General features: G+C 34.6%; 1 protein-coding gene across 1 annotated transcript in view; it reads left to right on the forward strand.

Annotated features, from left to right (window-relative positions):
* Positions 1–26,102, forward strand: part of OLA1 (Obg like ATPase 1) — a 121,396-nt gene extending 95,294 nt beyond the window's left edge. The window contains exons 8-11 of the mRNA XM_087819766.1: positions 19,088–19,228; positions 19,916–20,012; positions 22,066–22,188; positions 25,586–26,102. Of these exons, the coding sequence (XP_087675892.1) occupies positions 19,088–19,228; positions 19,916–20,012; positions 22,066–22,188; positions 25,586–25,687 (463 nt within the window). The 3' untranslated portion in view covers positions 25,688–26,102. The remainder of the gene's footprint in view (positions 1–19,087; positions 19,229–19,915; positions 20,013–22,065; positions 22,189–25,585) is intronic.
* The last annotated feature ends 530 nt before the right edge of the window (positions 26,103–26,632 follow it).

The following is a 26,632-nucleotide window of genomic DNA, read 5'->3' on the forward strand; positions in this document are numbered from 1 at the left end:
AATTATTTCTCTTAAATACCTTTAATTATAAATCTGCCAAATAAAATGTGAATCAATAGACTATAGTGGGGCATTAAACCACATCATTTTTAATTGTAAGTACTGAAAAGTGAAATTCTTTTTTCCTTTTAGTGTAAAACTGTACACATCCGACATTTCACATTCTAAACTGGAGCTCCCAACAAGGAGCTTATCAGAGCAAATTGTCTAGTCCATCCCCTTCCTCACTCAAAACCTAATGACCCTTTATCATCATGGTTTAGATTGCTGGACACAGATGTGAGAAAATACAAGTAATCTACAGGTAACTACAGTAGCTGCACTGATGTTCTCAGAGAACTGACTGCTGGGAAGATAAAGAGTTTCCCACAGAGTCTGTGACTTTCTGGCAGCAAAGCACATCATGAGCTCATACATGAAGTTTTATTTGCTGAAGATTCACAATAAAATGCATTAGAACATTCAGCGGGGACTCTTTTTAGATGAGGGCAGAAATTCTGGAGGGTTATTAGTTGAGGCACCAGTGCATAGCATCACACAAATTTTTTTAAAGTTCAACAATATTAATTCTTTCTATGGGCATCAAAGATTATGGCTGTGGTGCAGCATTAATTTTGAATTTCTTGATATTTATATAATCTGCAGATTCTCATCTTTTTTTCTTCACAAAAGGCTGAACTCATGGTGAAAAGTAGTTTTTAATATGAAAGAGGAACAGTAATTTCTCAAACTTCAATACTAAATTATATTTCAAAGGATTGTTTATGGCCAGGTGCTCTGCTTTTGTTAGCTGCTTAGATTGTGATCAGTGAGGTAAACTCATTTATTTATTTGCATGCAATTGAGTAATTTATCATGAAAAGGATCATCATGGGGTTTTTTCGATAAAGGCACTACACCTGTAGCTTACTAATTGTTAGTTTGACTATTATTTGCAGTGATTATAGTTTCATAAAGCTTTAGAAAACTACAATGCAAAAAATATTTGCTTAATCTTTTTTATGTTTGAAATGTTTTGTTTTTAGTCATTGAATATGGTTTAAGTTACTAGATTGGGGTGAATCAATATGAATTAGACTGCCTGAACATCAGGTGTGTATCTCTTCAAAAATCATTTGCTCATTATATTTTTCTGAAAGCTAATTGATATTGTTTCTGTAAAAACTATAACTACTGCATTAGGAATATTCATATTACCTTCATAGGTCAAAATGAATTATAATCCTCAAATCCTTTTTAGAAATTACCATTTTAGTAGCTAAAAGATAAAGATTTTCAACAACCAGTATTGGTTTAGCAATTGACAACCAACAGGAAGGTATTTCATTTATTTTTACTTAGTTATAAGGGTTATATACCTAGCTTAACTGTTATTCTTTATGGAAAATATTAAAATGTTCAGAAAATTAGAGAAGACACTAGCTAAGTCTTTTTTGCTAGAATATTAAGTTTCAAGTATAAATGACTAATGAACAAACTACATTTTATTTCAGAAAAGACAAATTATCTGTAAGTACTGCTCATCATTAGAACTATTCTTCTGATAGCAGTTAGCATCTCTCTTCTTGGAGATTTTTATCAGTGAAGATTTTTAGTTTACATTAATATATTTGAAATATTTGTAGTTGCATGGCATAGATTAATCTAAAAAATAAGAGCATCGAAGAGTTGTTTGAGGCTGTATTATGCATTAATTCTGTTTTTAGTTTGCTATAAGATCTAAAGAAAAAAACCGTACTTGTTTCCATTTAGCAGCAAATAGGAAACACAGAACTCAAAATTCTACAAAGCACATTTTCTTACCCTCTCCATGTTTAAAAGGAAAGAAACCAGAGGAGCATGTGCAGTGTAAGATTGTTTTGCATTTTTGTTTTTACATCACCAGATTAAATATAATGAAACCCATCTGCAAATTGTAGGAACTCCTAGTTGGTTTTTGTCAAGGACTCTAGTCTGTTTTTTCCCCCTTCTTTTTCTTCTAGTTTTTTTTTTAATTTCAACAAGATATACAGAAAATTAAAAACCTTGTCTGTTATAAAGTTTTGTTTGAGCTTTTTAAACTGAGTGATTAGCAGAAATAATGACCCTGTCAGCCTTAATCACATTAAAATGTGGTTAACATCATTTAATTTTTTCCACTTAATATGCAAAAATTTCCAGTAGATTTGCAGTGAAGGCCATTGAAATTCCATTAGAACAAGAATAAAAATTTCAGGCATCATTTATTCAGAGAAGGAATAAAGGTCTCGATTGAGAACTGCTGAATCCTTCTATTAGAGACACTATGAATCATTACATTGAATGTACCTTACGTTTCGATAGACCTGTGCCTGGCTTTTCAAATGGTTGAAAGTCCTGTTTCATCATTTTTATAAGGGGAAATAAGCTAGAATTGCATAATTTTATAAGCATCTAAAAGATTACTGAACATTTTATTTTGTACTACTCTTACCTGCTTAAATTTTAAGTAGAAAGTTGTTCGTTTTTGCCCAAAAATCAAGAAAATGAATTATTTTAACATGGAACAAACTTCATGGCCACCCCACAAAATGTACAGGTTGTGTTTAAAATAGTTATGTTGTTATGTGCCTAGTAAGAAATTTAGAATTAAGAACCAAATGACAGGCCCTGGCTGGGTATTTAGTTGGTTAACACTTCCTCCTGATACTCCACAGTTGCAGGTTCGATCCTCCATCAAGGCAGATACAAGAAGCAACCAGTGAATGCATAAAGAAGTGGGACAGCAAATTGATCTTTCTCTCCCCTTCTCTCTCTCTCTCTAGTCAATAAATAAAAATTTTTAAAAAAGAACCAAGTGACACTAACTCTTTCCCAAAATTCATAGCTTATCATTTGTCAAGCTTCTTCTGGTATGTTATGCTTCATTAACTGTGAATTACAACTGAAGAACATTCTATGATTTCTAGTATTGTTTATTCTTTTATGATCTTTTTAAATATTTATTTGTTGTGATATGTTTAGAGAATAAAAAAGTAGGAAAAGCTTAATTTTGTTTTAAGCAATTAAGAAATTCCTACCATTTATTCTTTCCTTGGCATGTTTGTATTTGCCAGTATCCTGTGAAACTTACATTGTGTAGAATATTTCTCCCCCATTAAAAAAAAAAAAAGACTGTTACTGTATATACCTGATAAGCAGAAATGGGTTTCTGGAACCATTCCTAACTCTCGGGTAATTAAGTAATTATACAGTGTGTGTGTGTTTTTTAATTTGTATTTTGTTCCCAAACCATTTGAACCCATTATATAATTACACTGTGTATACTTTGCAGTAAAAATACCATTGGAAAATTTATCGGGCAAAGTGTTCCATGCATGTGCTACTCACAATGAATAAATTTCTTTATCCTTGCATGTTTCTATGTCTGCAGAAATCTAAGAACATTTAATTATCTGCTTCTCCTGTTTACCACACCCCTCTCACCACCACTCCTCCATGGTTAGCTCCTGTGACCTCCTTAGAAGCACCTTCCCTGACTACCCTGTCTGGAATAATCCCCTGACTCCCTTTTGTTCACAGCATCATGTGTATTTGCTTCAGAGCACTTACCACAAACTATATAATCTCACCTAGTTATCTGTCTTTCTGTCTCATAAGAATTTAAATTCCATGAGAATAGGATCATGCCTGTCCTGTTCATTTTATATCTCTCATTCTTGTCACTGGACTCAGTAAATATTGTTGATTGATTGAATGACTGGCTGGATGAAATCAATTGAATTCATTTATGGACACTGAAATTTGAATTTCATGCTCACAAAACAGTCTTCCTTTTTTAAATTTAATTTTTAAAATTTATTGATTTCGGGGTTGTGGAGAAAGAAACATCGATTTGTTGTTCCACTTATGTATGCATTCATTGGTTGCTTCTTGTATGTGTCCCGATCAGGGATTGAACCCAAAACCTTGGAGTATTAAGGACGATGCTCTAACCAATTGAGCTACCCAGCCAGGGCTTCCTTTTTTTTTTGAGAAGTCATTTTAAAATATAAAAACCTGCCAAATTAGAAGTTTCTCATAGTGGAAGCTTTGCTCAGAATGGTGACACAGCCTTTATTTGGGACATTGTGTAGAAAGCATGTCTCCTTAGAAAGATCCCGTAACACTCAAACTAACCCACACATTTGTCTACCAACTTCCTGAAAATCAAAGTGATTCGTTTTTTGTTTTTTTTTTAACGTAAAATCCATTCTCATTGTGTGGGCCATACAAAAATGTGCAGTGATTTACTGACCCCAGATCTATGCACTTAACCAAGACAACCTAATTGTGCATGTGGCTATATGTTCCCATTCATCCACTGCAGTGATTCCTTCTCTCTCCTACATCATCAGTTTTCCTTTCCTAGTAGATGCTTCCCATCAGCATATAAGCATGGTCTTATTTCCCCCGGCTTTAAAACAACATATTTTGACTGACCCTTCTTGTCTTTTATACTACAGCCCATTCTCTACTTTTGCTTTGAAAGAGTTATAGAAGTATTACATGAAATTACATATGTAAGATGCCTGTCAATTTCTTCTTTCCTTTTAAAAGAAATGTGGTTGTATAGTAGTCTTCTTATTACTTTGTTTGCAGATTTCCCTTATTTAAAGGAAAACTAGTATGGAAAATAGATCCTGAGTAATATTTTTTCTCAAAACAATATTACCCCCATGGGGAGGAGGAGAGGAAGGGGTCTAAAATAGATGAAAGAACACTCCATTCTGTGTACCTATTTCTATTTTTCTGTCTCTCCCCTTTCAGAATAAGCTGTGCTTAGAAACTTGATGACATTCTCTTCTGCTTGGCGTTTGGGTGACAGGTATATTAGACTTTCACTTGTAATCTCGTCTCTCTACCAATTTTCTCTCTGTCTGCCATAGCTCTTCCCTAGACTTAATGCCTTCAACTTTAACCTATACCCTAGCGGTTCTGAAACTTCAGCGTGCATCCAAATCATCTGGAGGGTTTCTTAAAACACAGGTTGCTGCCCACCCCCCAATCTCTGATTCAATAGGTCTGGGATGGGGTCTGAGAATTGTCATGTCCAGCAAGTTTCTAGGTGCTGCTGGTACATGGATGTTACTTTGAGAAGCACTGCTCCTTGCTAATAATTTGAAAATCTACAGCCTTAGTTTCACCTCTTAGCTCTTTTCAAGTTTCTTTATTCCTGACTGTCAACAGAAGATTCCATTTGGTTATTCCATTATCATTATGAAGCTTAATATGTATAAAACTAAACTTAATTTCCCTATAGTACATCCATGGTGGAATCTACTTTCAAATTTTTCTGTCTTTGTTAGTAGTACTAGCACTCTCTGAATCTTTTAGGTTTAAGTTCTTCAAATCCTTTTAACAATCTTCTTTCACATACCATAGTCACTAAATCACTAAATTCCACCTTTTTTCTTCTAAATCTGGCCCTTCCTCATCCCTTCCCCTGCAGTTCCACTGCTGATCAGCCAAGACTAGAACTTCATCACTTCATTTGTGAGTGAGGTGGCCGTCTCCTAGCTTGTCATCCTGGACTCTGCAGCTTCTTTTCATCTGCAGGGCATTCTAATGTGCTTTAAACATGTTCGCTCTGCCATTTCCTCAGCCCACAGTCCTTCATTGCAACACAGAGTATCTTCACAACTTGGATAGGCAAAGATCTCTTGAATGAGAAACAAAAAGCACTAACCATAAAAGAAAAAATTGGGCTTCATTATAATGAATAACTTCTGTTCATCAGAAAACACCATTAAGAAAGTGAATAGACTTTTCAAGTGAATTTATTTAAAACAGTAGATAAATGTAGCAGGCAGTGTATCGGTGGTGGAGAAAACCTTTGTGAACTGGGAGTGGGAGCAAAGGAATAACTGTTTCATTAGGTTTGTCTCTCCCAATATAGCCAGGGAGTGGGTTGTGAGAAGCTGCTTCTTATACCCAGTGCCAAGTAAAAAGTGTTTCCTGGACTACTTTGAGTATTATTGGCTTAGAAATTATAGCAAAGTCAACTATAGTTCCTAGTGGTTTATCTCAAATCTGTTTCATATGTGATATTTACAACCCTAAATAATTTTTGTCCTTCTTAGAAATTGCGGGAATATCATTCAACAAGATTTTTTTTTTTTTTTTTAATATATCTTTATTGATTTCAGAGAGGAAAGAAGAGGGAGAGAGAGAGATAGAAACATCAATGATGAGAGAGTCATTGATTGAGCCCGCAACCCGGGCATGTGCCCTGACCGGGAATCAAACCCCAATTGCCTGGATCCCAGGTCGATGCTCAACCGCTGAGCCACGCCTGGCCGGGCAACAAGATTTTAATGAGTAGCAAAACTTGCCATTTTTCTATACCAGCAGACAGGACAGTTTAAGGAGGAAAATAAAGAAAAATGCCTTTGTAGTGGTTAGTACTTAGACCTGCCTTCTCAGAATAAATCTGATTAATAGCTGGATTACAGATAAACACAATTCTATTTAAGAAATTGTGGCCTGAACATTGAACCTTAAAAAAGACAAATAATAGCTAATCTACAGGGTGTGGCAAAAGTAGCTTTATAGTTGTGCATGTGGAAAATAATAACAATAAATGATGAATAATAATACAAGAATAAACTGTTTCATGTTCTCACAACTGTAAACCTACTTTTGTCTACTCTGTACATACGTTGAGCACTTACAACAACCCTCTGAAGTAGATGGCTGTTATTATCTTTACTTATAGATGAGAAAACTGAGACTTGAGAAAGGTTCCATGACATGTCTAGGATCCCTGCTCTGTCTGGCCCCAGTTCTCTGTAACCATATTCTGTACTGCCTTCCTTTGCAAAGGTATTGCCTGTGAGTCCTTTAATTATAGGATTCCTTTTATTAAAATGAATTAAGTTCTGTATTTTAGAAGTTGATTTTGTATACAATGTCTTTTCAGTAAAATGGTGGACTCTGGCTTATTATTGCTTGGTAGGACAAACTACAAGCTATGAAAGCAACTACAAATTGTTTTTGGGTAGATGTGATTCTACTTCCACGTTTCCCAGTTATTCTTTTTCTTGTGTAAAAAATATTCCATTAAGCCCGGCCAGCATGGCTTAGCAATTGAGAATCTACCTATGATCCAGGAGATCGAAGTTCAATTCCTGGTCAGGGCACATGCCTGGGTTGTGGGCTTGATCCCCAGTGGGGTATGCAGGAGGCAGCCAATCAATGACTCTCTCCTCCTTGATGTTTCTCTCTCTCTCCTTCTTCCTTCCTCTCTCTGAAATCAATAAAGATATATTTTAAAAATAAAAAAATAAAGATATATTTTTTAAACACACACACATATATATATTCCATTAAGCCAGTTTGTATTTTAAGACTATGCACACCCAATTTTGTTAACATTTCTATAATGGAGAATAAGTTCTTTTACAAGCAGCTGGAAGTTTTGCCAAGATTGCATACCACACAGTAGGGAAAAGACACTTCACTTCTCTAACATGGTTCCAGGTAGCACTGCTGAAAATGTGTTAATAAGAATAGTTGCATGTTCCTATATGCAACTATTGAAGTTTGCGTAAGAGCTTTTCTCTTTTAGTACTGCTTGTTTCTTCCCTACCCCCAAATCCCTTTTCTCCAAAGACACAGAAACAGTGACTTGCCCTTTTCATAATGACTGACTGCCTTGGGTTTGTATCCTTTTGTGTCTGCTTCTTTATGAACCTATATGGTAAATAGAGAATTTGGATAAACAATCATGAGGGAATGGGCCCCTTTTGTTGGAATATGGAAGCACCCTTCAGAGGCTGAATTAGGAACAACTTCAGGAAGAAGGATCTGTTTGGTAAAGGGGGTCTCTGCAAATAAACTCTGATGTGCATACCCATTTTTATCTTTCCCTTGGGGGTTTCTTACTTTTTTACTGGCACCACAGAATATCCGCTGTATCTTGAAGAAAGTTCTTTCCTGTTCTGCTTTTCCTATTTTAACTAAGTTAACTTGAGAAAATGTTATAATTATATAACTGGGGGGGAAAATCATTAATTGTATTGGTTTCTTTTTCTAAAATCCCTGGTTTTAATGAGATCAAAATCTTCCTTAATTGAGATAGTGCACCCCTCTCCTCATTATGGCTGTGGCTCATTACTTCCTGTCATATCTTAAGCTCTTTTATAATTGTGTATGTTTTCCTCCCCTCCCTACACCCCTTTTTTCAAAGTTGCATTCCCAAGATATAGCGTAATGCTTATTAGTACACATAATGTATAGAGTCGGTTAGGCAAGACTTCCCAGAAATACAGACCTGATTTTTATTTTTTATTTTTTTAAAAAATATATCTTTTTATTGATTTCAGAGAGAGGAAAGGAGAGGGAGAGAGAGAGATAGAAACATCAATGATGAGAGAGTCATTGATCGAGTCCACAACCCGGGCATGTGCCCTGACCGGGAATTGAACCCCAATTGCCTGGATCCTAAGTCGACACTCAACCGCTGAGCCACGCCCGGCCAGGCAGACCTGATTTTTTAAAAAAGCTCTCATTCTCTACTTGCAGGCAGTCTAACAGTACTTTTAACTCTTCAGTAATTATTGAGAATGAATGACCCCACTCACTGATAGGAGACAGCTAAGATTGGGGGCTAATGTTTGAAGGCCTCCTGTGTTCTAGGCACTTTAATACTATATTTAAGTGTGAGGATAGGTATTATTTGTATTACAGGTGATTAAACTAAGGTTCAGGAAGCTTAAATGGTTTTCCTAGGATCTTATAGTTACTATGCAATTTAGCTGGAATTTGAATTGATATTTGCCTTGCTCCAATTCTCTGCTTTTCCTATTGATCGCTACTCTCTCTGCAGGAAGGTGAGACATAGGATCATAATGTGTGGAATATTTGTTTTTATCTTTAAATTCTCAGTTTAGCTTTGGGTTTTTATTTTTTAGATAATTAACATACATAAAATTCATACAGCAGATTTCATTCAATATCATTTTGTTACGTTAATGAGATGCCGTTAGGAACTTAACTCTTGTTTATATCAGTTAACTTCTGGTAAAATTGGTTTTGTTATATAGCATTTCACCACAGTTCCAAGAACCTATTGACAACATTAGGTGAGGACTTTATACAATTTCAGTGGGTTTCAGTATATTCATAATGTTGTGCCAGCATCACCACTAATTCCAGAATATACTCATCACCCCAAAAAGAAACCCTGTCCCCATTGATAGTCACTCCCTGTTGCCTTCTCCACCTAGCCCCTGGCAACCACTAACCTACTTACTGTCTCTTTGGATTTGTCTATTGAGGATATTTCATATAAGTTGAATCATAATTTAAGTGACTTTTTGTGTCTGGCTTCATTTACTTAGTATAACATTTTCAAGGTTCACCCATATTGTAGCATGTATCAATACAGTTGACCAATGTGAGGTTTAGGGTTGCTGACCCCCATGCAGCGAAAATCTGCATATAACTTTTGACTCCCTAAAACTTAATAGCTAATAGCCTACTGTTGAACAAAAGCCTTACCAGTAACATAAAGTTAATTAATACATATTTTATATGCTATATGTATTACATACTGTATTCTTATAATAAAGGGAGCTAGAGAAAAGAAAATGTTATTAAAATCATAAGGAAGAGAAAATACATTTACAGTGTTTTGTTTTTTTTTAAAAAAAAAAATCTTTGTGTTAGTCAACCCACACAGTTCAAACCCAGTTCAGGAGTCACCTATACTTCATTTCTTTTTATGGCTGAATTACATTCCATTGTATGGATATACCACTTACTATTTTTTATCTTTTTCATTATAATCATCCTAATGGGTATGGAATGGTATCTCACTGTGATTTTGATTTACATTTCTCTGATGATTAGTGATATTGAACATCTTTTCATATGCTTGTTGGCCATTTGTGTATCCTCCTGGGAGAAATATGTGTTCAAGTCCTTTGCCCATTTTAAATTGTTTTTTTTATTATTGAGTTGTAAATTGTAATTATTATTGAGTTTTTAAATATATTCTGGCTTCTAGGCCTTTATCAGATAAAGATTTCCAAATATTTTTTCACATTCTGTGGATTGTCATTTCACTTTTTTGATAGTGTCTTTGGTGCACAAAATTTTTAATTTTGTTAGAGTCTAATTTACTTTCTCTTTGGTTGTTTGTGCTTCAGGTGTCATGTCTAAGAAACTTACCCAATCCAAGGTCATAAAGATGTTCACTTCTAAGAGTTTTGTAGTTTTAACTCTTACATTTAGGTCTTTGGTCCACTTTAATTTTTGTGACTCTAACATCAACTCAATAACAAAACCAAATAACCCAATTTTAAAAATGGGTAGAGGACTTGAATAGACTTTTCTCCAAAGAAGATATACAAGTGGCCAACAAGCATATGAAAAGATGCTCAACATCACTAATTATTAGAGAAATACAAATCAAAACCATGAGATCTGAATCATTTCACAGCCGCTATAAAAAAGGAAATAAGTGTTGGCAAAGATGTGGAGAAATTGGAACACTGATACAGTGTTGGTGGGAATGAAAAATGGAGTAACCACTATGAGAAACAGTATGGAGGTCTCTTTTAAAATTAAAAGTATAATTACCGCCTGCCCAGTGTGGCTCAAGTGGTTAGGCATCGACCCATGCACTGAAAGGCTGCCTGTTTGATTCCTGGTCAGGGCACATGTCCGGGCTCTAGTCTCGATCCCTGGTAGGGGGCGTGCAGGAGACAGCCAGTCCATGTTTCACTCTCACATCAATGTTTCTCCCCCTCCCCCTAAAAATCAATTAAAAATCTTTAAAAAAAAAAAAAAAAAAAGGAATGAAGCAGCTCTGGTTGAAATGCAAGAGTGGAGGGTGCAGAACCTCCCTGTTTCTTCCTCCCTTGCTCTCTGTCCTTTCTCCTCCCAGCACCTTGGAAGCATCTTTAGGGAACCCAGAACAGTTTGAAAACTACTCAGTAGTTTGCAGATGAATAAATTAAAGCTAAGGGGCCTTAAATACTGCCTTGTGGTCACTCAGCTAGTTATTAGCTAAAGCTTTTCCACCTTCTTACTCATTCAGAAAATGTTTGAGCGTCCACTATATGCCAGGTGCTGTGCTAGGAGAGTTCTGTAGATACTATCAGGGAACAATGACAAGTTTCTGACCTCAAGAAGTTTTTAGTTTTAGTGTGTAGTAGAAGGAGATAAACAAGAAAATGGGTAATTTATAGTATAGGGTACAGTGTAGTAAAAGCATCTATCCATATGGAAGCTCAGGGAAAGCTCTGCAGGAACTGGTTTCTTAAAGAATAAATTGGAGTTAAACCATTGTTAAGAGGAGCTGCAGTCATATACTTAAATGAGGATTATCAGAATGCTTTCAGCTACAAATAAAGACAATCCCAGTATGTAATAAGATGCAGGTTAGTTTGTCAAGAAAAAGGTTTTTTCTCATCTTTCCCCACTTCCACTCTTTAGGTCACAAAATGCTGGAATTCCAGGGGTAAGATCCAGACAGAGTGGACAGCAGAGACTCTTTCCTCTTTTTAAGAGCCAAAGGGAACCTTTTGGATTCTTTTCCTAGGCTTTTCCTTTTGCCCCGTTGACCAGAACTGGTTCCTGTGCCTACCCTCAAACCAGTTGCCAGCTGGAGAATGGGGTTACTATGATTTACTCAAACTCAGTAAGATTCACCCTGATGTTTCCCTCTTGTTTATTCATGGCAAAACATTTTTATAAGGGGGCCTTTTTATTGAATGTAGAAACTACTTCCATACAGTTGTTACATGTTACATAGATTAATTGCATGTATCATCTTTGCTTATCTTTCTTTAAAGTATAGTAAGAGTTAAAGAATTCCCAGAGTCATGGTGAGCCCAAGGTGTTGGGATAAATATATTCCAGTTTTTCTAATTTGCTTTTAAGGTTGTCTGCTTGTCATAACACCTATCATTTCAATTTCCTCATAACCTTCCAGTTGCCATTAGTCAGAAAGCTTGTTAATCCTTGAAACGGAAAGCCTGCAACCAAGTGTGTATTTGCTGCAAAAGGAATGTGCATTTCTCCAGAATTTTTCTTTTATATATACACAAACATATACATATATATGTATTTATGTATGTATACAAATGCCATTTTATTACAGTAACTACAAAATGAATGGGGTTTTCCAGACAGTGGTTCTGTGAGGCCCTTATAACAATTTGTGGTAATCTCCTTTTTACTTGTTACGAATTCAGATTTCACAAAAGTCCTCTCTGCTGGAATCACTTCTTATCATTTGAATCTAGGCTCCAAAGCTAACTTACTACAGAGGTTTTTCTAGGTATAGAGGCTTATTAGAATGTGAGAGAGATAATTATGTCTTATAAAGTAAGGAACTGTCTAAATTAATTATTTTTACTGTGAATCTAAAACTTCTTTGACATTGCAGGGGATTCAGAGCAAACATTTTTCTTGCACTTCCAGAAATTCTAGTGACTTTTTCCTCTTCTGGTTTTTGAACCTGGGAGATGTAAACAGGACTTTTTCTATTATTCTCTCCCCTCTCATACTAGTGGGATAGGTTGTCAGCATCTGCTTAGTTACCAGTTGGTCTTCAGAGTTATCTTAGACATTTTCATTTAATGTGCTTTTATTTTCAAGGTCCTTTATTAGTTCAGTGTTTCTGAAAGTTTAACATGTATAAGAAATACCTGGGGATCTGATTAAAATGCAGATTATGAGATTCTGCATTTCTAACAAGCACCCAAGTGATGTGACCACACTCTGAGGAGCAGAGTTGTAATTGTTATTCTGTATAACTCCATGAAGTCGGATAAGACACTGAAACGTGACGTTTATTACATGCATCAAAGGTAGGGGTCTCTTTTAGAAGAGGGAGTACATTTCCAGATACTAATCAGTTATACTAGAAATTACTCTTTTGGTATTTCTCCTTCCCTTCCCCCCCCCCCGACTTCCTTAATAAACCCATTCTAATAACTTTATCCAAACAAAGAATTTTTTAAGAGTTGGGAATTCTGGATTTTTCTAGAGCTAGTTTTTTTCTTACTTTGAATGAATATTGTTTATGGTATATATTTTAGTTTGTATACTGTTTGTGCTATTACTTTTTGTGCAGGTTTCCAGTATTATTTATTGCCATTTGTAAGATAAGTAGATTGATTAAATAATATTTGTCATCTTGAAGATTACCTTCCATAAGCCTTTTTTTTTTCCTCTGTCTCCTTTTTTAATTTTTACCAGAGAATATGTTTTTATTGATTTTAGAGAGAGAGGAAGGGGAAAAGAGAGAAACATTGATGTGAGAGAAACATCCATGTGAAAAACATCAATCGGTTGCCTCCTGTACATGCCACTACCAGGGATTGAACCCCACAACCTTTTGGTGTACGAGACAACCCTCCAACCAACTGAGCCACCCAGCCAGAGCAAGCCTTACTCTCTCTTTTGTTTTATTTCAGAATACTGTAAATTGACATTAATTTGTAGTGATCATATTTGGAAATTGGAAAAGAGGAATGTGATATTTTAAAGTCATCCTTTGGGACACTGAAAAGTTTTAATACAAATGAGAGTAAACCTCATTTCTAGTAAAGAAGGAGACTAGAAATGACTTGGTGTTTATCCGTGCCCCCCTGGATTTGTGGTACACCCATACCATGAACAACAAGAGGGGAACTCGTTTAGTAAAGGTCAGGTCCTTAATAATATTGACCAAATGATACCAAGTCACTGAATAAACCAGCTCTGGATCCTCCTTTATGTAAGTTGCATCATTTTCTGAATATTGACATATGGTTCTTTCCAGCAGTTATATTCAATCAGAAACAAGATATCACTGCTGATTTTTTTAAAGAGTCAAGACCTAGATTCACACACAAAACTATGCAAAGTGTGTATAAGACCTAACATTACCATATGTAACAACTTCAAAGGTTTTAAATATACTTTGATGTTGCAAAGTAGAATAAGCAGATTTGAGAGAGTTCCAGTATTCAATAAAGAGATAGATAATGCCCTAGCTAGTTTTGCTCAGTGGTTAGAGCTTTGGTCTGCAGACTGAAGGGTCCTGGATTCGATGCCAGCCAAGGGCATGTACCTCAGTTGCAGGCTTGATCCCCAGCCCTGGTCAGGGTGCCTGCGGGAGGCAACCAATTGATGTGTCTATCTTACACTGATCTCTCTTCCCCCCTTCCACTCTCTCTGAAAAAGTAGATGATAGATAGATAAATAAAAGATATAAATGATAATGTAACTCGGCTTTAGTGCCGGATTGAGCTATCTTTAAAGGATTTTTAGAAAATATAATCAGAATTTGAGTAGCTGAAGGTAGTTGAATGGCTAGATGGACATGAAATGTAGAAAAGAATAAATTAAAGCTCTTATTAAAGTATATTAGAGACAACTATTTCAGGGGCTTATTTTAAGTTGCAAGAATTTAGTTTTATGCAAAATATCAAATGGTACAATTGGAATTATTTTATTTCACATTATAGAGGTAAATACTGTTTTGTGAAACCTGTATCAGTTTGGATATGTATATGAAAATAATGTCTGTGCACCATATGTTTGAGTCAAGTATAAAATCGATTTCTTCCGTGGGTGATGGTCAAAAAATGTTGAAAGCTATTGTATTAGAACACGGTGAAATGAAGGGTTTAACTCTAGTATGGAGAGCTTTGAGTTAAGGTGGTGGACTAAACCAATACAAGAAATTCTCCTCTTGTTTCTAATATATAGAAACACTGGAGAAAATAACCAGAAAAGGGTGGTATTGATGATTGTGTGGTACTTTTAGAACACAGAGCAGGACTTAAAAGCAAGAAAAAGAATTCTCTAGAGACCCAAACCAAAGAGGACCTAGAGACAGTAGAGAGTGAGTCGATTAGTGTACGGACCTCAGGAGAAACTGAGCTTGTATGTCCATATAGGAATGAGAGTCCAGGCACAGGCCCCATGCTACAGCTGCTGCTAGAGCAAGGCTCACCCGTAAAACCTAGAAAGGGGTTACGTCCATAAAAGGATGGAAAAAGCTATCCTTTCCATGAACAGATACTAAAAAATGCCACCGCTCCCACCCCTTCTGAACTAGGGAAGAAACTGTTAATCTCAGGAAATTAAATACGTGGGCTGTGCCTGGCCGGGCGTGGCTCAGCCGTTGAGCGTCGACCTAGGATCCAGGCGATGGGGGTTCGATTCCTGGTCAGGGCACATGCCCCAGTTGTGGGCTTGATCAGTGACTCTCTCATCATTGATGTTTCTCTCTCTCTCTCTCCATCTCCTTCCCTCTCTCTGAAATCAATAGATGTATTTAAATAAATAAATAAATAAATAAATAAATAAAGACGTGGGCTGTGCTATAAGAGGTAGAGGGCCTTAATTTGCATTACCAATAACCTAGTGCCAATACTAAGCCTTAGAGTCTAAGATACTCCATAGGTCTTTCCTTAGAAGCAACAACCATAAAACTATCCCATAGATACATCTCAACAACTAGGGGACCACAGACTCCCTTGGAACATAACAGCTGCTGCCAAATGACCACACACCCCAAAACAACACAGCACATACACAGGAACCAACTGTTGTGAGAGGTTAGCAGATGACAAATGGTGGGGTCATACTCCCGAGAAACTAGAAGTAATTAGAGTAGTCTAAAAGGACCTTTTGAATTAACCTGTTTAAGAGATTGAAAGGGACTAAGAATTCATTAAACAAGAGTAAAATGTTACCAAAAAACACACACACCCAGGTATATTTGAAAGAGAAACAAATAGAATTTTTAGAAATAAAATTAGTATCTAGAAAGAGAAATACAAACAATGTAAACTAACCCTGGGAAAATCAAATTACAGAATGTGGAATTTCAAGACTAAGAAAATCAGATTATAAAACCTAAGGTAAATTTGAGACACAGTCTTTGGGAAATCTAATACTAACTTAGTATTAAAGATCTCATTCTGCCAAAGAATCTAACAGATCACAACCAGTGTATCTCAAAGCATCACCCTTTTAGTCTTAAAACTGATTGTCCCTGCTTTGTCCTTTTGCTTTATTACTAGGGAGAAAAATACAACTAATGGCAGTTCCTCTTCCCATTTGTCACTCCTAAGACTTTGGGGAAATCAGTGTGGCTCTGGCTCCTTAAGAGAAGGATGGATCCCCTTACGCTAATCTATTCGTATAAATTTGTAAAATGAATACATACTAAGAAAGTCTTTACAGTTGAACTCCTTGGGAGCATATTGTCTTTACTGTTTCTTCTCCATTCATAATTTGATATTCTATAACATTATTATTTCAATCACTAACAACTGCATAGTTTTCTTTAGACATGCTAGCATTTGTATATTATTAAGTCACTTTGATAGAATGTACTTGAAATTGTTTTTTTAGTAGTCATACTGAGCTCAACTTTGATTTTTCCATATCCCTCATGTGCCAGTAGCACACATTTTTGAGATGACTAACTATAGTTTGGGGTATGGTTTGTAGCAATAGAATAGACATTTTTCTGCAAAAGGTAACTGGTCCCAATGGGGTTCAAACTTGTGATCTTGGCCTCATTATCACACTGTTGTGACCATCAGACTTAATAGTTGTGTTATATATTTAAATCAGTAATCTTGAAATTGATTCATATTTTTTAAATTACCCATGGCTTAGTTCAAATATGTAATTAAAAATCACTTTGGGACATGTCTCACTTTTTTGTTTGATAGTAAAAGTAACAAGAGTAAAGCAGACAACCAAAGAACCTACCTCACTTTTCATCTTCCCTGTGTTTTCTATGACAGTGAAAGTCACAAAAGTGAAGCTTGCAGGCAAAGAACCTAACTCACTTTACGGAGAGTGCTACGGTACCTTTTTCTTTAGTGAGGCTGTAGCAGGTCTGATGTCAGTCACTTTAGAGACCTTTAGACCTCAGTGCTCATTTATTGCTAAAATGTACCAGCTCTGCTTCTGCATTATGAAGATCATCTGTCAACACTTTGAGATACTCTCCTTTGTTATTGAGCTTGTGATGCTCTACACTGTCAGGTTTTTGCCAATTATAGTTAAGGTACAATGGTGTATTCACCAGATCAAAGTCTCACATTGGCGGTAGAGGAATGATTTGTAAGTCTTTATTCATCTGAATTGTACAATAGAACACCTGAGGAATGCAAATAATCCCTCTGAGGACTCCGCAGGAAAGGCTGTTAAAATGACAGGGTAGAACTATTGTTATTCTGAATTGATGTTTTAGCCAAAGTAATTATTTCTTATTGTTTCATAACAGTTCTAGTGGGTTTTTTTGTTATATTGACCATATTTATGAAACAAAGTGTATGTGATATTTTTATATTATCCTTTTACATGTGTTTGTTTTATTAAACTTTCATTGAATCTATATTTGGTACGTGATTTTTTTAAAATTACATACTTGATTATATCTGACTTGTATAATAAATGTATGTTACATTTTAATGTAGTTTTGTTTGAATAGTATAAGTCTGTGAAGTAACTTAGAATCTCATAATGTTAGTATAGACGAAGTGTTGATATAAATTTTCCCTTTTTTTCATTAACTTACCCTTTATCATTTTGGCTAAGAAAGTATCTCGTTTGGATTTCCTTTTTTAAAGGACACTAAGACAAATCTTTATTCATGTATTTACTGGGTTGGTCTGTTATTTTAAGGATGTGACCAAAAGGAAAAAAAATTATGAAGAGCAAGAACCACTGATAACACATTAAATAAATAAACTCTAGATTAGCCTTGTAAAACAAGCATATACAAAGTATTGTGAATTTTTCATTTCTTTATCCCATCCTAAACCCTATTCAGTAGGCCATATATATTTTTTTAAATTTTCTAATAACTCTGATTCTCTGCCATTTTCTTTGATAGGTGAGTGTTAATGAATTTGTAATTTAATTCTTGTGTTTCTTTTCCCCTAAAGTGACCTTAACATTGATTACTTCAAGGATTCCTGCCACAGTTTTTTTGTTTTTTTTTTTGCCATAGTAGCTATTAAAACCTTGGTCTAAATGTGGGAGACTAGTGGAGTTCTGCATGGTATACATTAATACAAATTTCTATGAGATCTATATTCAGTTCTATTCCAGAATTATAGGCATGCACACTATGATTATCTGAGAATGAAAGTTAATGATATTATTTCTGTTAATATTTGTTTACATTATTTTTTAGGTTCTTTACAATATAATATGTACTATTATTATCCCCATTTTTATAGATGAGGAAACGGAGGCTTAGAAAGGTTCAGTAACCTGCCCAAGATAAAAAGATAGCAGAGTAGTAGCATCGGAACCTAGTTAATATATTCACTACACTTATTTCACTTATGTTCTAACTACTACTTTGTCAGAATACCCTATGCTCTGGAAGAAGAAAAAAATCAAGTCATCTTCTTAAGTAACACTCGGTATCAATTTCCTAACTGACTTCGTTTTTCAACCCCTTTTCAATTCAAAGGAATTTATTTCCTCTGCAGTGCTATACTTATGATCCTACAAAAGTGAGATTTATAAGAGCAGTGTGTACATAACCAACTAGGTTTGTAAATCTGTATTTCTGGACATACTTGTTTTGATTAGAAAAGCTCTCCCTCAAAAACAATACAAATGTAAGCCCTTGTTAGTCTAAGAAGGAACTAAACCAGGTACATAGATATTTGGGTGAAACAAATTATTTGGCAAAGACTCTTCAAAATTAGCTGGTACTTTTAGGTCTGATTTCTATACAAACTTTTTGTTTTTTAAAATTTTACTTTGTAAAGTAAGGAAAATAAATTATAAAATTTAGATTTTCAAGGGCACAGGTGTTAACACTGAACAAATTTAGTGTAACTTTTAAAAGTTTTAAGATGTTTGTGTAATAGTTTCTATAGATAATGTGCTAAAGAAAAACTAGATTACAGTAAAATATTATGGCGTATACCTGAAGCAATTGCTGCCTGTTAATGCCTTGACCTTGGAAAGCTATACACAAAAAGATGGCATCATAAAACCGTGCAATTCTTATGAATATGTATGTGCTACTTGATAATAATGAATGTGGTACAGTCATGCATGCACTACAAGATAATGTTGTGCCCTTTTTTGTCTACAGGTTGATAAAAATTAAAGAGTGGGTGGACAGGTGTGACCCAGGTGCCTTGGTCATTCCTTTTAGTGGGGCCTTGGAACTCAAGTTGCAAGAATTGAGTGCTGAGGAGAGACAGAAGTATCTGGAAGCGAACATGACACAAAGGTTAATTTAGCATTCATTTTCCCTACACTTTATTATCAACTATTTCCTTGCAGTAATTTAATTGCTTGCGCTGATAGAATAATAAATGACAGAGTAATTACCATTATAAAGAGGGAATCTTCTCCTTTCTTTACCATGAGACAGAGTGAAAAGATTTATTTTAAATTAAGTTTTTAACTGTCATCTGTCATCTCCGTTCAGTGTTTTAATTATAACATAGGTATTAGTTATGTATATTTTTGAGAAGGAATGATCGCCAAAACTCTTTCGTCATGTTCAGTGGGGGAGGGGAAAGGGTGAATCAGTTGCCTGAATTTTTTCTGAGTAACTGTTAATATATTGTTTAAACATTGGATTTCAATCAAATAATGTTGCTTTCATGACCCACATCCTGGAAATAATTAATATTGGAGGAAATAATCATAGAATGGGTAGATCAGATTTTTCTTTTTTTATAGTAAACAATTCAGAATGATATATTCAGACTAATGCAATTAGGACCAGTTTTAAAAGGGTTTTTTAGAAATAGTTATATGCTTTCTGACCTCTTCAAGTGTATTAGAAAGATGAATGGCCATTTACTAATATCTTTAACATTTTCTACTTGAAATGAATAATTTTAGCTCTATACCAATCTCTGGCACAATCAACTTATATGTTGAGTGAATTTGTTTCATTTTATTTCAGCGCTTTGCCAAAGATCATTAAGGCTGGGTTTGCAGCACTCCAACTAGAATACTTTTTCACTGCAGGCCCAGATGAAGTGCGTGCATGGACCATCAGGGTAAGATTCATACTTATTCATCAGCTATATCCAGTTCCACTCTATTGAATTCAGATTGATATCACTGACTTTGAAGTTTGTCATGGTGGCGGTTAGCTAGTCATTACAGATGAGGTTTTTGTCCAGGATAACTTTAATTATTTGTGAGCTGCTGAACAGTGAAAGTGGAGCGGCATTGATTGAGGCAGGTAACAATTGATTCTGCCTATTACATAGTCTGAATTTCTTCATCCTGTAGAATCTGTCTCCCCTCCTCCTGTGGTCAGAGATAAGACGCACCAGTATTGTGCTTGCTTAATCTGTGTGACTGGGTTTGTCTGCAGTGAAATTGATGTTGCTTTTCATTTTGTATTCGCTAAGTTTGTTTGGGTTGCGGGTGGTTCTTTCCTCCTTTGCTTTGCTCGGATTACATTTTCAGCAATAAAAGCAATATGACATCATTATGCTCTTCATAGATACACAGTTGGGCTCAAAGAGCTAAACTCAATATGTAATAATTCATGCCTTTTGTAATTTGAATTCATAAAGGTAGTGTTTATTTTTTTCAATGTTATATATTCAATCTTTCTTCTTTAAAAATGATATGTATTTTAAATATTGATGTATACTGATTAGGACCAGAAAGAATGACTAATTTATTCCCAGAGGACAATAGAAACTGAACTGTAATGGCTTGCTTTTAAATGTAAATGTATTGTAATATGGTAGTTACTATTGAAAATATTTTGAAATATATGTAGTCCCACATAGTGTTATAGAATATAAAAATTATGTCAGAACTTTTAGAAATACTCAGTGTCTTATTCATTCTTTTATTGTGCTTTTTAAAATATATGCTACATGATTAATTTTAGTGCTGCTTTGATTTCTGTTTTCACTGACTACTACAATTTATTGTTACATTTATGTTGATCTAATGTAGATAGGAACATGGAGGCAGTTCAACATAATGTTAAATGTGTTGTGTGAATGTGAGATTCACTTTTCTTTTATCTCCACTCCCCTTTGTAAAATAAATAAAAAAATGTCTGATTGATTTCTAACCAAGGTCCTTTTATATAGACTTACAAAATAATGTCAAAGCAAATCCAAGTTGGTAAATAAATTGCCAGGGTTTATTTTACTATATATCTTAAAGCCTTATAACTTTTAAACCTAAGTATGTGTAACAGGAAAGATAACATGTTCTGGGCTAGAAAATGTGAAAGCTGGTTTATCTTAAGACTGATTGTAAGTATCCATGATTTAATGTGCTAAGATATTTAGTCAGGTAAGCATCAGTGAGTAGCCGTATTAACCCAATACATCTTTTATTGTAAAAACTGTGCTTTATAGTGTCAGACTTCTTATCACTTTAACATGCTTTATTAAGCAGTCTTTAGGTCACCATTATTTCTCAGATTTCTTTCCATGGTTATGTGTGTCTGGAATGTATGTCCTTGTAATTTAACATATGAGGTAATTATAAGACATTTCTCTTCCTACATCAACTCGAGTTTTCCTGCATGATGGTCAGAAGCAGGGTGTATAATGTAAAGTGCTCAAAAATTTTATTATGAAAATTTCAAAATTATTTGCTAAACAGATTATATATATGATTTGTTGAAAATATCTTTAAAATGCCCCTTTATATATTGATTTTTATATGTTCTTTAGATGAGCTGAAAATTTTCAGGCTTTTTATCTTTTTAAAACCTTTGATAATTCATCTTGAAAGTTACTTTAAAATCCTTATTTTTTCCACTGTGAAGAATAGAAAATCGAAATGAAACCCAGGCCAAAACCAGACCACTGCATCTAAATCAATAAAACTTTGGATGACTGTTAGGAAAAACAGAGCTATGCTTCTTTAATATCTACTGACCTGTCTGTGCTAAATCTGCTACACAGACAGTACCCAGTGTTGAAAATGTACTAATTGTGTATCTGACATCTTAACTGATATTAAACTAAGGTTAAGTCGACCCCAACTGCAGATCAGAAAAAAGAAACTCTACATTTACAGTCAGTCAGCTTAAATGCAATTAATTTTCTCTGGTTTTTCCTCTCAAAGAAAGGGACGAAGGCTCCTCAAGCTGCAGGAAAGATTCACACGGATTTTGAAAAAGGATTCATTATGGCTGAAGTAATGAAATACGAAGATTTTAAAGAGGAAGGTTCTGAAAATGCAGTCAAGGTAAGAAAGTATAGTTTCATATTTTGTAATGTTTACTAACAGGAAGATACTCATGATTAAAATGAATAAGCATCTTTTAAAATGTGTATCAGGGTTTAGTGGTACTATCAGCTGATGGAAGAGCTGTAGATGTTTATATGCTTTGAGGTGATTTTTTTAAATGTGTGAATTGTGTTTTTCTAAAACAAAAAAATAAACTAGTTTTAAGTAATTATAAATTCAAAAATTTGTTCACTGATGGCCACTGAAAAATTATACTTATTACATTTGAATATCTAACATGGAATTAGTATTATATGCTTATGATTAATTCAAAGAAAGGGACAGAAAATTATTCTTACTGAAACTTCATGCATGGTTGTATTTTTTTTTTTTTTTTAAGATCTTTGGGAATTTGATTTGCTTTCTCAACACTAGAGGGCAGGTCCAAAATTGTGCTTTATTTAAGCTAATAAATATAATTTGATTTGCAGCCACTAATAGTAAAGCAGTGTTATATATGGGTAATAAATGATTTTTTTTATAATGTAAATTCTTTTTCGGCTTAATCTTGTTTGGCTTTATTAGGTTTTACTTAGCAGAATCTAGTAGATATATCATCTCTAATCAATAGACAGGTCAAGTGATTAAACTGACATTGAAGTGAGGCTTTTTTATCTTAAATTTAATCTGATATTTGGAGACTACCATAGAAAATGCTATAGAATTTAAAGAGATCTCTCTTGTGTTTACTGTTTCATAATTGGAAAGGAATGCAGAAAAGTTTATTTCAAGTTTAGTTTATTCTCATTGGTACCATTGGAAAGTTCACTGAACATCAGAACTTTAATGGAACTTTTGGAACCCCAGGAAGAGGTGGGGGAGAATCTTGGTATAATTGATTCATTGTGGAATGAGAGCCATTTTGTGTTTTTTAAAAATACGTGAGAGAAGTTACAGTTTACAACTAAACAACATCATTAGCTTTCCAGTGGTGTCATCTGTATCCATACATAGGTATGCAAATAGTGAGATTGAACTTTGTCAGGAATGCTAATTAGACTTGAAACTCTCAGGTTATTTTTCAGCGTGGTACATCATGTTGGCATACGTATTTTTCATACAGTAAAGATGATTAAAATAAGGATATTTTTCTATTAGAATTCAGAAATCAGATGATACTTTTTAACACTCTTTATGTAGAAAGCCTGCACCAATCCTTAATAGCTGTCTATGTTGTAATACACTTGAAAGATATATAAATTGTGAATAGTTCTTTTAACAAAACAGGGAAACTTTATAATGTGCAATAAAATAATATTTCCTGCTTGTTAAAATGCTTGACATAAGCTGGGAGCTTTTATACTATAAATCGGAAATGATAGACTTCTGGATTTTCAGCTTAGAATACCATTAAGTATTTTATGTGATTTTTAATCTCTAAAACTAACATTTTAAAATTTGAACTCTAAGTAAATAAAGTATTTATGAATTGTTTTTATGTTCTCTTATTCAACAAATATTTACTTGCATATTATCAAGTAGGTTTTAGGTTTGAGAGCAAGATTGTGTATATGTGTGTGTATGTATATGTATTTCTAATACCAGTTCAGCATAACTAATTTAATGCCAATGCTGTGAACTATATACTGAATAGCTCTGTGTGGGCTTTGTAGTCTACAGGGATATCACATTATTAGCAATCATATCTGCTTAGGCAAAGCTGGCTTCTACAGATGGCTGCTTTCAAGTGCAAATGAACTGGTTAGACGTGTCTTGTTTAATACATACTCAAGATTCACAAATGGGTATTGATTTTTTTTTTCAACCAGTGTTTCTGATAGCAGTGGAAATGGATTAAATGGTCTCTAGAGAATTTAAAGGAACACTGTCACCTTTAATTAATAGTAAACTTGAGTGGTAACAAAGTATATAAACTTACATTAATTTGTCATGTCAGTACATATTTGATTTAAATTGTATAGTTTTATAACAGTGGGCTTTATATTCTCAAAATAAGTAGCATATGGCCTTCAGTATATCACGTCTTTATAAAAATCATGTGAGAAATGTGTGTGTGTGCCTTTTAGAATGACTTTTTAAAAATTAGCTTTATTTTAATAGCACACATTATTAGTAGGTGATTTTTTTATAAGTAGTCTAGATATTTGAAAATATGCTTTACGACGGTTTTGATCTGTTTTGTTGATTGTAACTTCAGATGTATGATCTTCATTAGTGTTGTTTCTGATTAGTATAATTGCACTTGACTTTGAACATTCTTATCAATATGTTCAAAGGGAAGTACTGATCTTGTTGGGCAAAGGTTTTGTGTTCTTAATAAATTCTAACAGAAGGAAAACACTTTTGAGAATTTTTTTCAAAAGATCCTCGAGTCCTCATTGCAAGTGGTCGATGGTGGGGTCACATGGAACTGTGTCAGTGTGTGCTGTATTAAGTGTAGATGCTGAAGAGCCTGTTGTGCTCAGGGTGAAGTGTGTGTGCTGTGCCATGGGGAGAGCCTGGGTCTCTGGAACTGCGTGTTTGCATTAGAATTACTGGCCGGTTGCATGTCTAAATCTGCATACCAGCAGGTGGAATCAGTTGCTTTGCCAACTAATGTACAAGTGGAAAAAAATATCTCTTTGCAGTTCCAACCTGTTAGAGTCTGCTTGTAACTAGGGCTATTAGTCAGGACAGGCACACCTTGTTTTATTGCACTTTGCTTCATCGCGCTTCACGGATACTATGTTTTTTACAAATTGAAGGCCAGACCCTCCACCAGCAAAAAGATGGCAGCTCTCTTTATTGCAATACTTGATTTGCTGTGGTGGTCTGGAACCAAACCTGCGATGTCTGAGGTATGCCAGTGATCTTCATGATGAATTTTAGTACACAGCACTGTGTATGGTCATTGTCAAGACTAAATAAAAACCTACAAGAAATAGTTTAAAATCTGTGTGTTGCAATTGATAGTACTTATAGCAAACCATCTTTTTGACATCACAAAATTTCTTTAAGAAAATAAAGAAGCCTTAAACTAGTCTTTTTTTCCTGCCTAGTTTGATCTGTTTTGTTACAGTGACTTGCTGGATGTTTGCAGACACATCAGAAATGTACCATAAACAGCATGTAATGAAACTTAATGATATTGGTATAATTACATTTATATATACCAACGATTTAGTGGAGAATACATTATGATTATGTATGTATGGAAAATCTAGTTCTGCCCAAATCAGGAATACTTCACTTCTCTCCAAGTCTAGTTTTACACTTGCATGCCTTCCTATATTTCTTTTTTAAAAATATATATATATGACCCAGGAATTTTAATCCTTTTTGCATCTGCACCTCCCATTTACCTCATGCATTTAGTTGTATAATAACCCATTTCCTCTATATTTCCTTTTTGCAGGCCGCTGGAAAGTACAGACAACAAGGCAGAAATTATATTGTTGAAGATGGAGATATTATCTTCTTCAAGTTTAATACACCTCAGCAACCGAAGAAGAAATAGATTTTAGTTATTGCTCAGATAAACACACAATTTCCAAAAGGCATATGGTTTTTTTAAAATTAAAATTTCTGAAAACTGAAGGGACACACACAAAGTTGGGGGATGGGAATCTTCTACAAACAGAATTATTTTTATTTGTTTCAAAAATTAAAATACTGTGTACCTCCAATGAAATGCAAGTTCTCTAATGTGAACAGCTTTGCTTTTCACGTGATTAAGACCCTACTCCAAATTGTGGAAGCTTTTCAGGAACCATATTACTCTCATGATACTTCATTAATCTCCATCATGTATGCCAAGCCTGACACATTTGACAGTGAGGACAATGTGGCTTGCTCCTTTTTGAATCTACAGATAATGCATGTTTTACAGTACTCCAGATGTCTACACTCAATAAAACATTTGACAAAACCAGCCTTGGTGTGTTTGGGGATGTCTGTATTGACTGACTGTGGTGTGCTGAATGCGATACGGCACCTGGTGGTTGCTGATTACAGAATTTTAAGGCGTGTGTGTGACACAGGAACTGGCAATGTGGGGCAGCTGCAATTGTATCTTAAAAGTGAGTCTTTCATGGGAGTCAGAAGAATAGTATAGCAGGGATTTGTCTCAAGAAAGTTAATTAATTTGTAGATAGACATTTATTGAAGGATGGTAGCAATGATGCTACAAAGGATATAACATAGGTGACTGACCAAAAAGAAAATAATGCTGGAAAAAATTCTACTTCAAAAATTAAGGGACTTTTTTTTCTTGTTGTTCTGACCATATTGAAGAGAGTGTTTAATCTTTCCTCTGAATTTATGAAAATATTGTGAAAACTAACCCATTCATGTCTTTCGTGGGTTATATTTTTCTTTAAATTCAGTAGTGAGTGTAAAAGTTTATTACTAAAAAGATTAGACCTTGAAAAATAAAAAAACAACTGTTTTCATACTTCCTATC

Source organism: Miniopterus natalensis, chromosome 8 (genome assembly GCF_054644295.1).
Source record: "Miniopterus natalensis isolate mMinNat1 chromosome 8, mMinNat1.hap1, whole genome shotgun sequence".
Classification (NCBI taxonomy): domain Eukaryota; kingdom Metazoa; phylum Chordata; class Mammalia; order Chiroptera; family Miniopteridae; genus Miniopterus; species Miniopterus natalensis.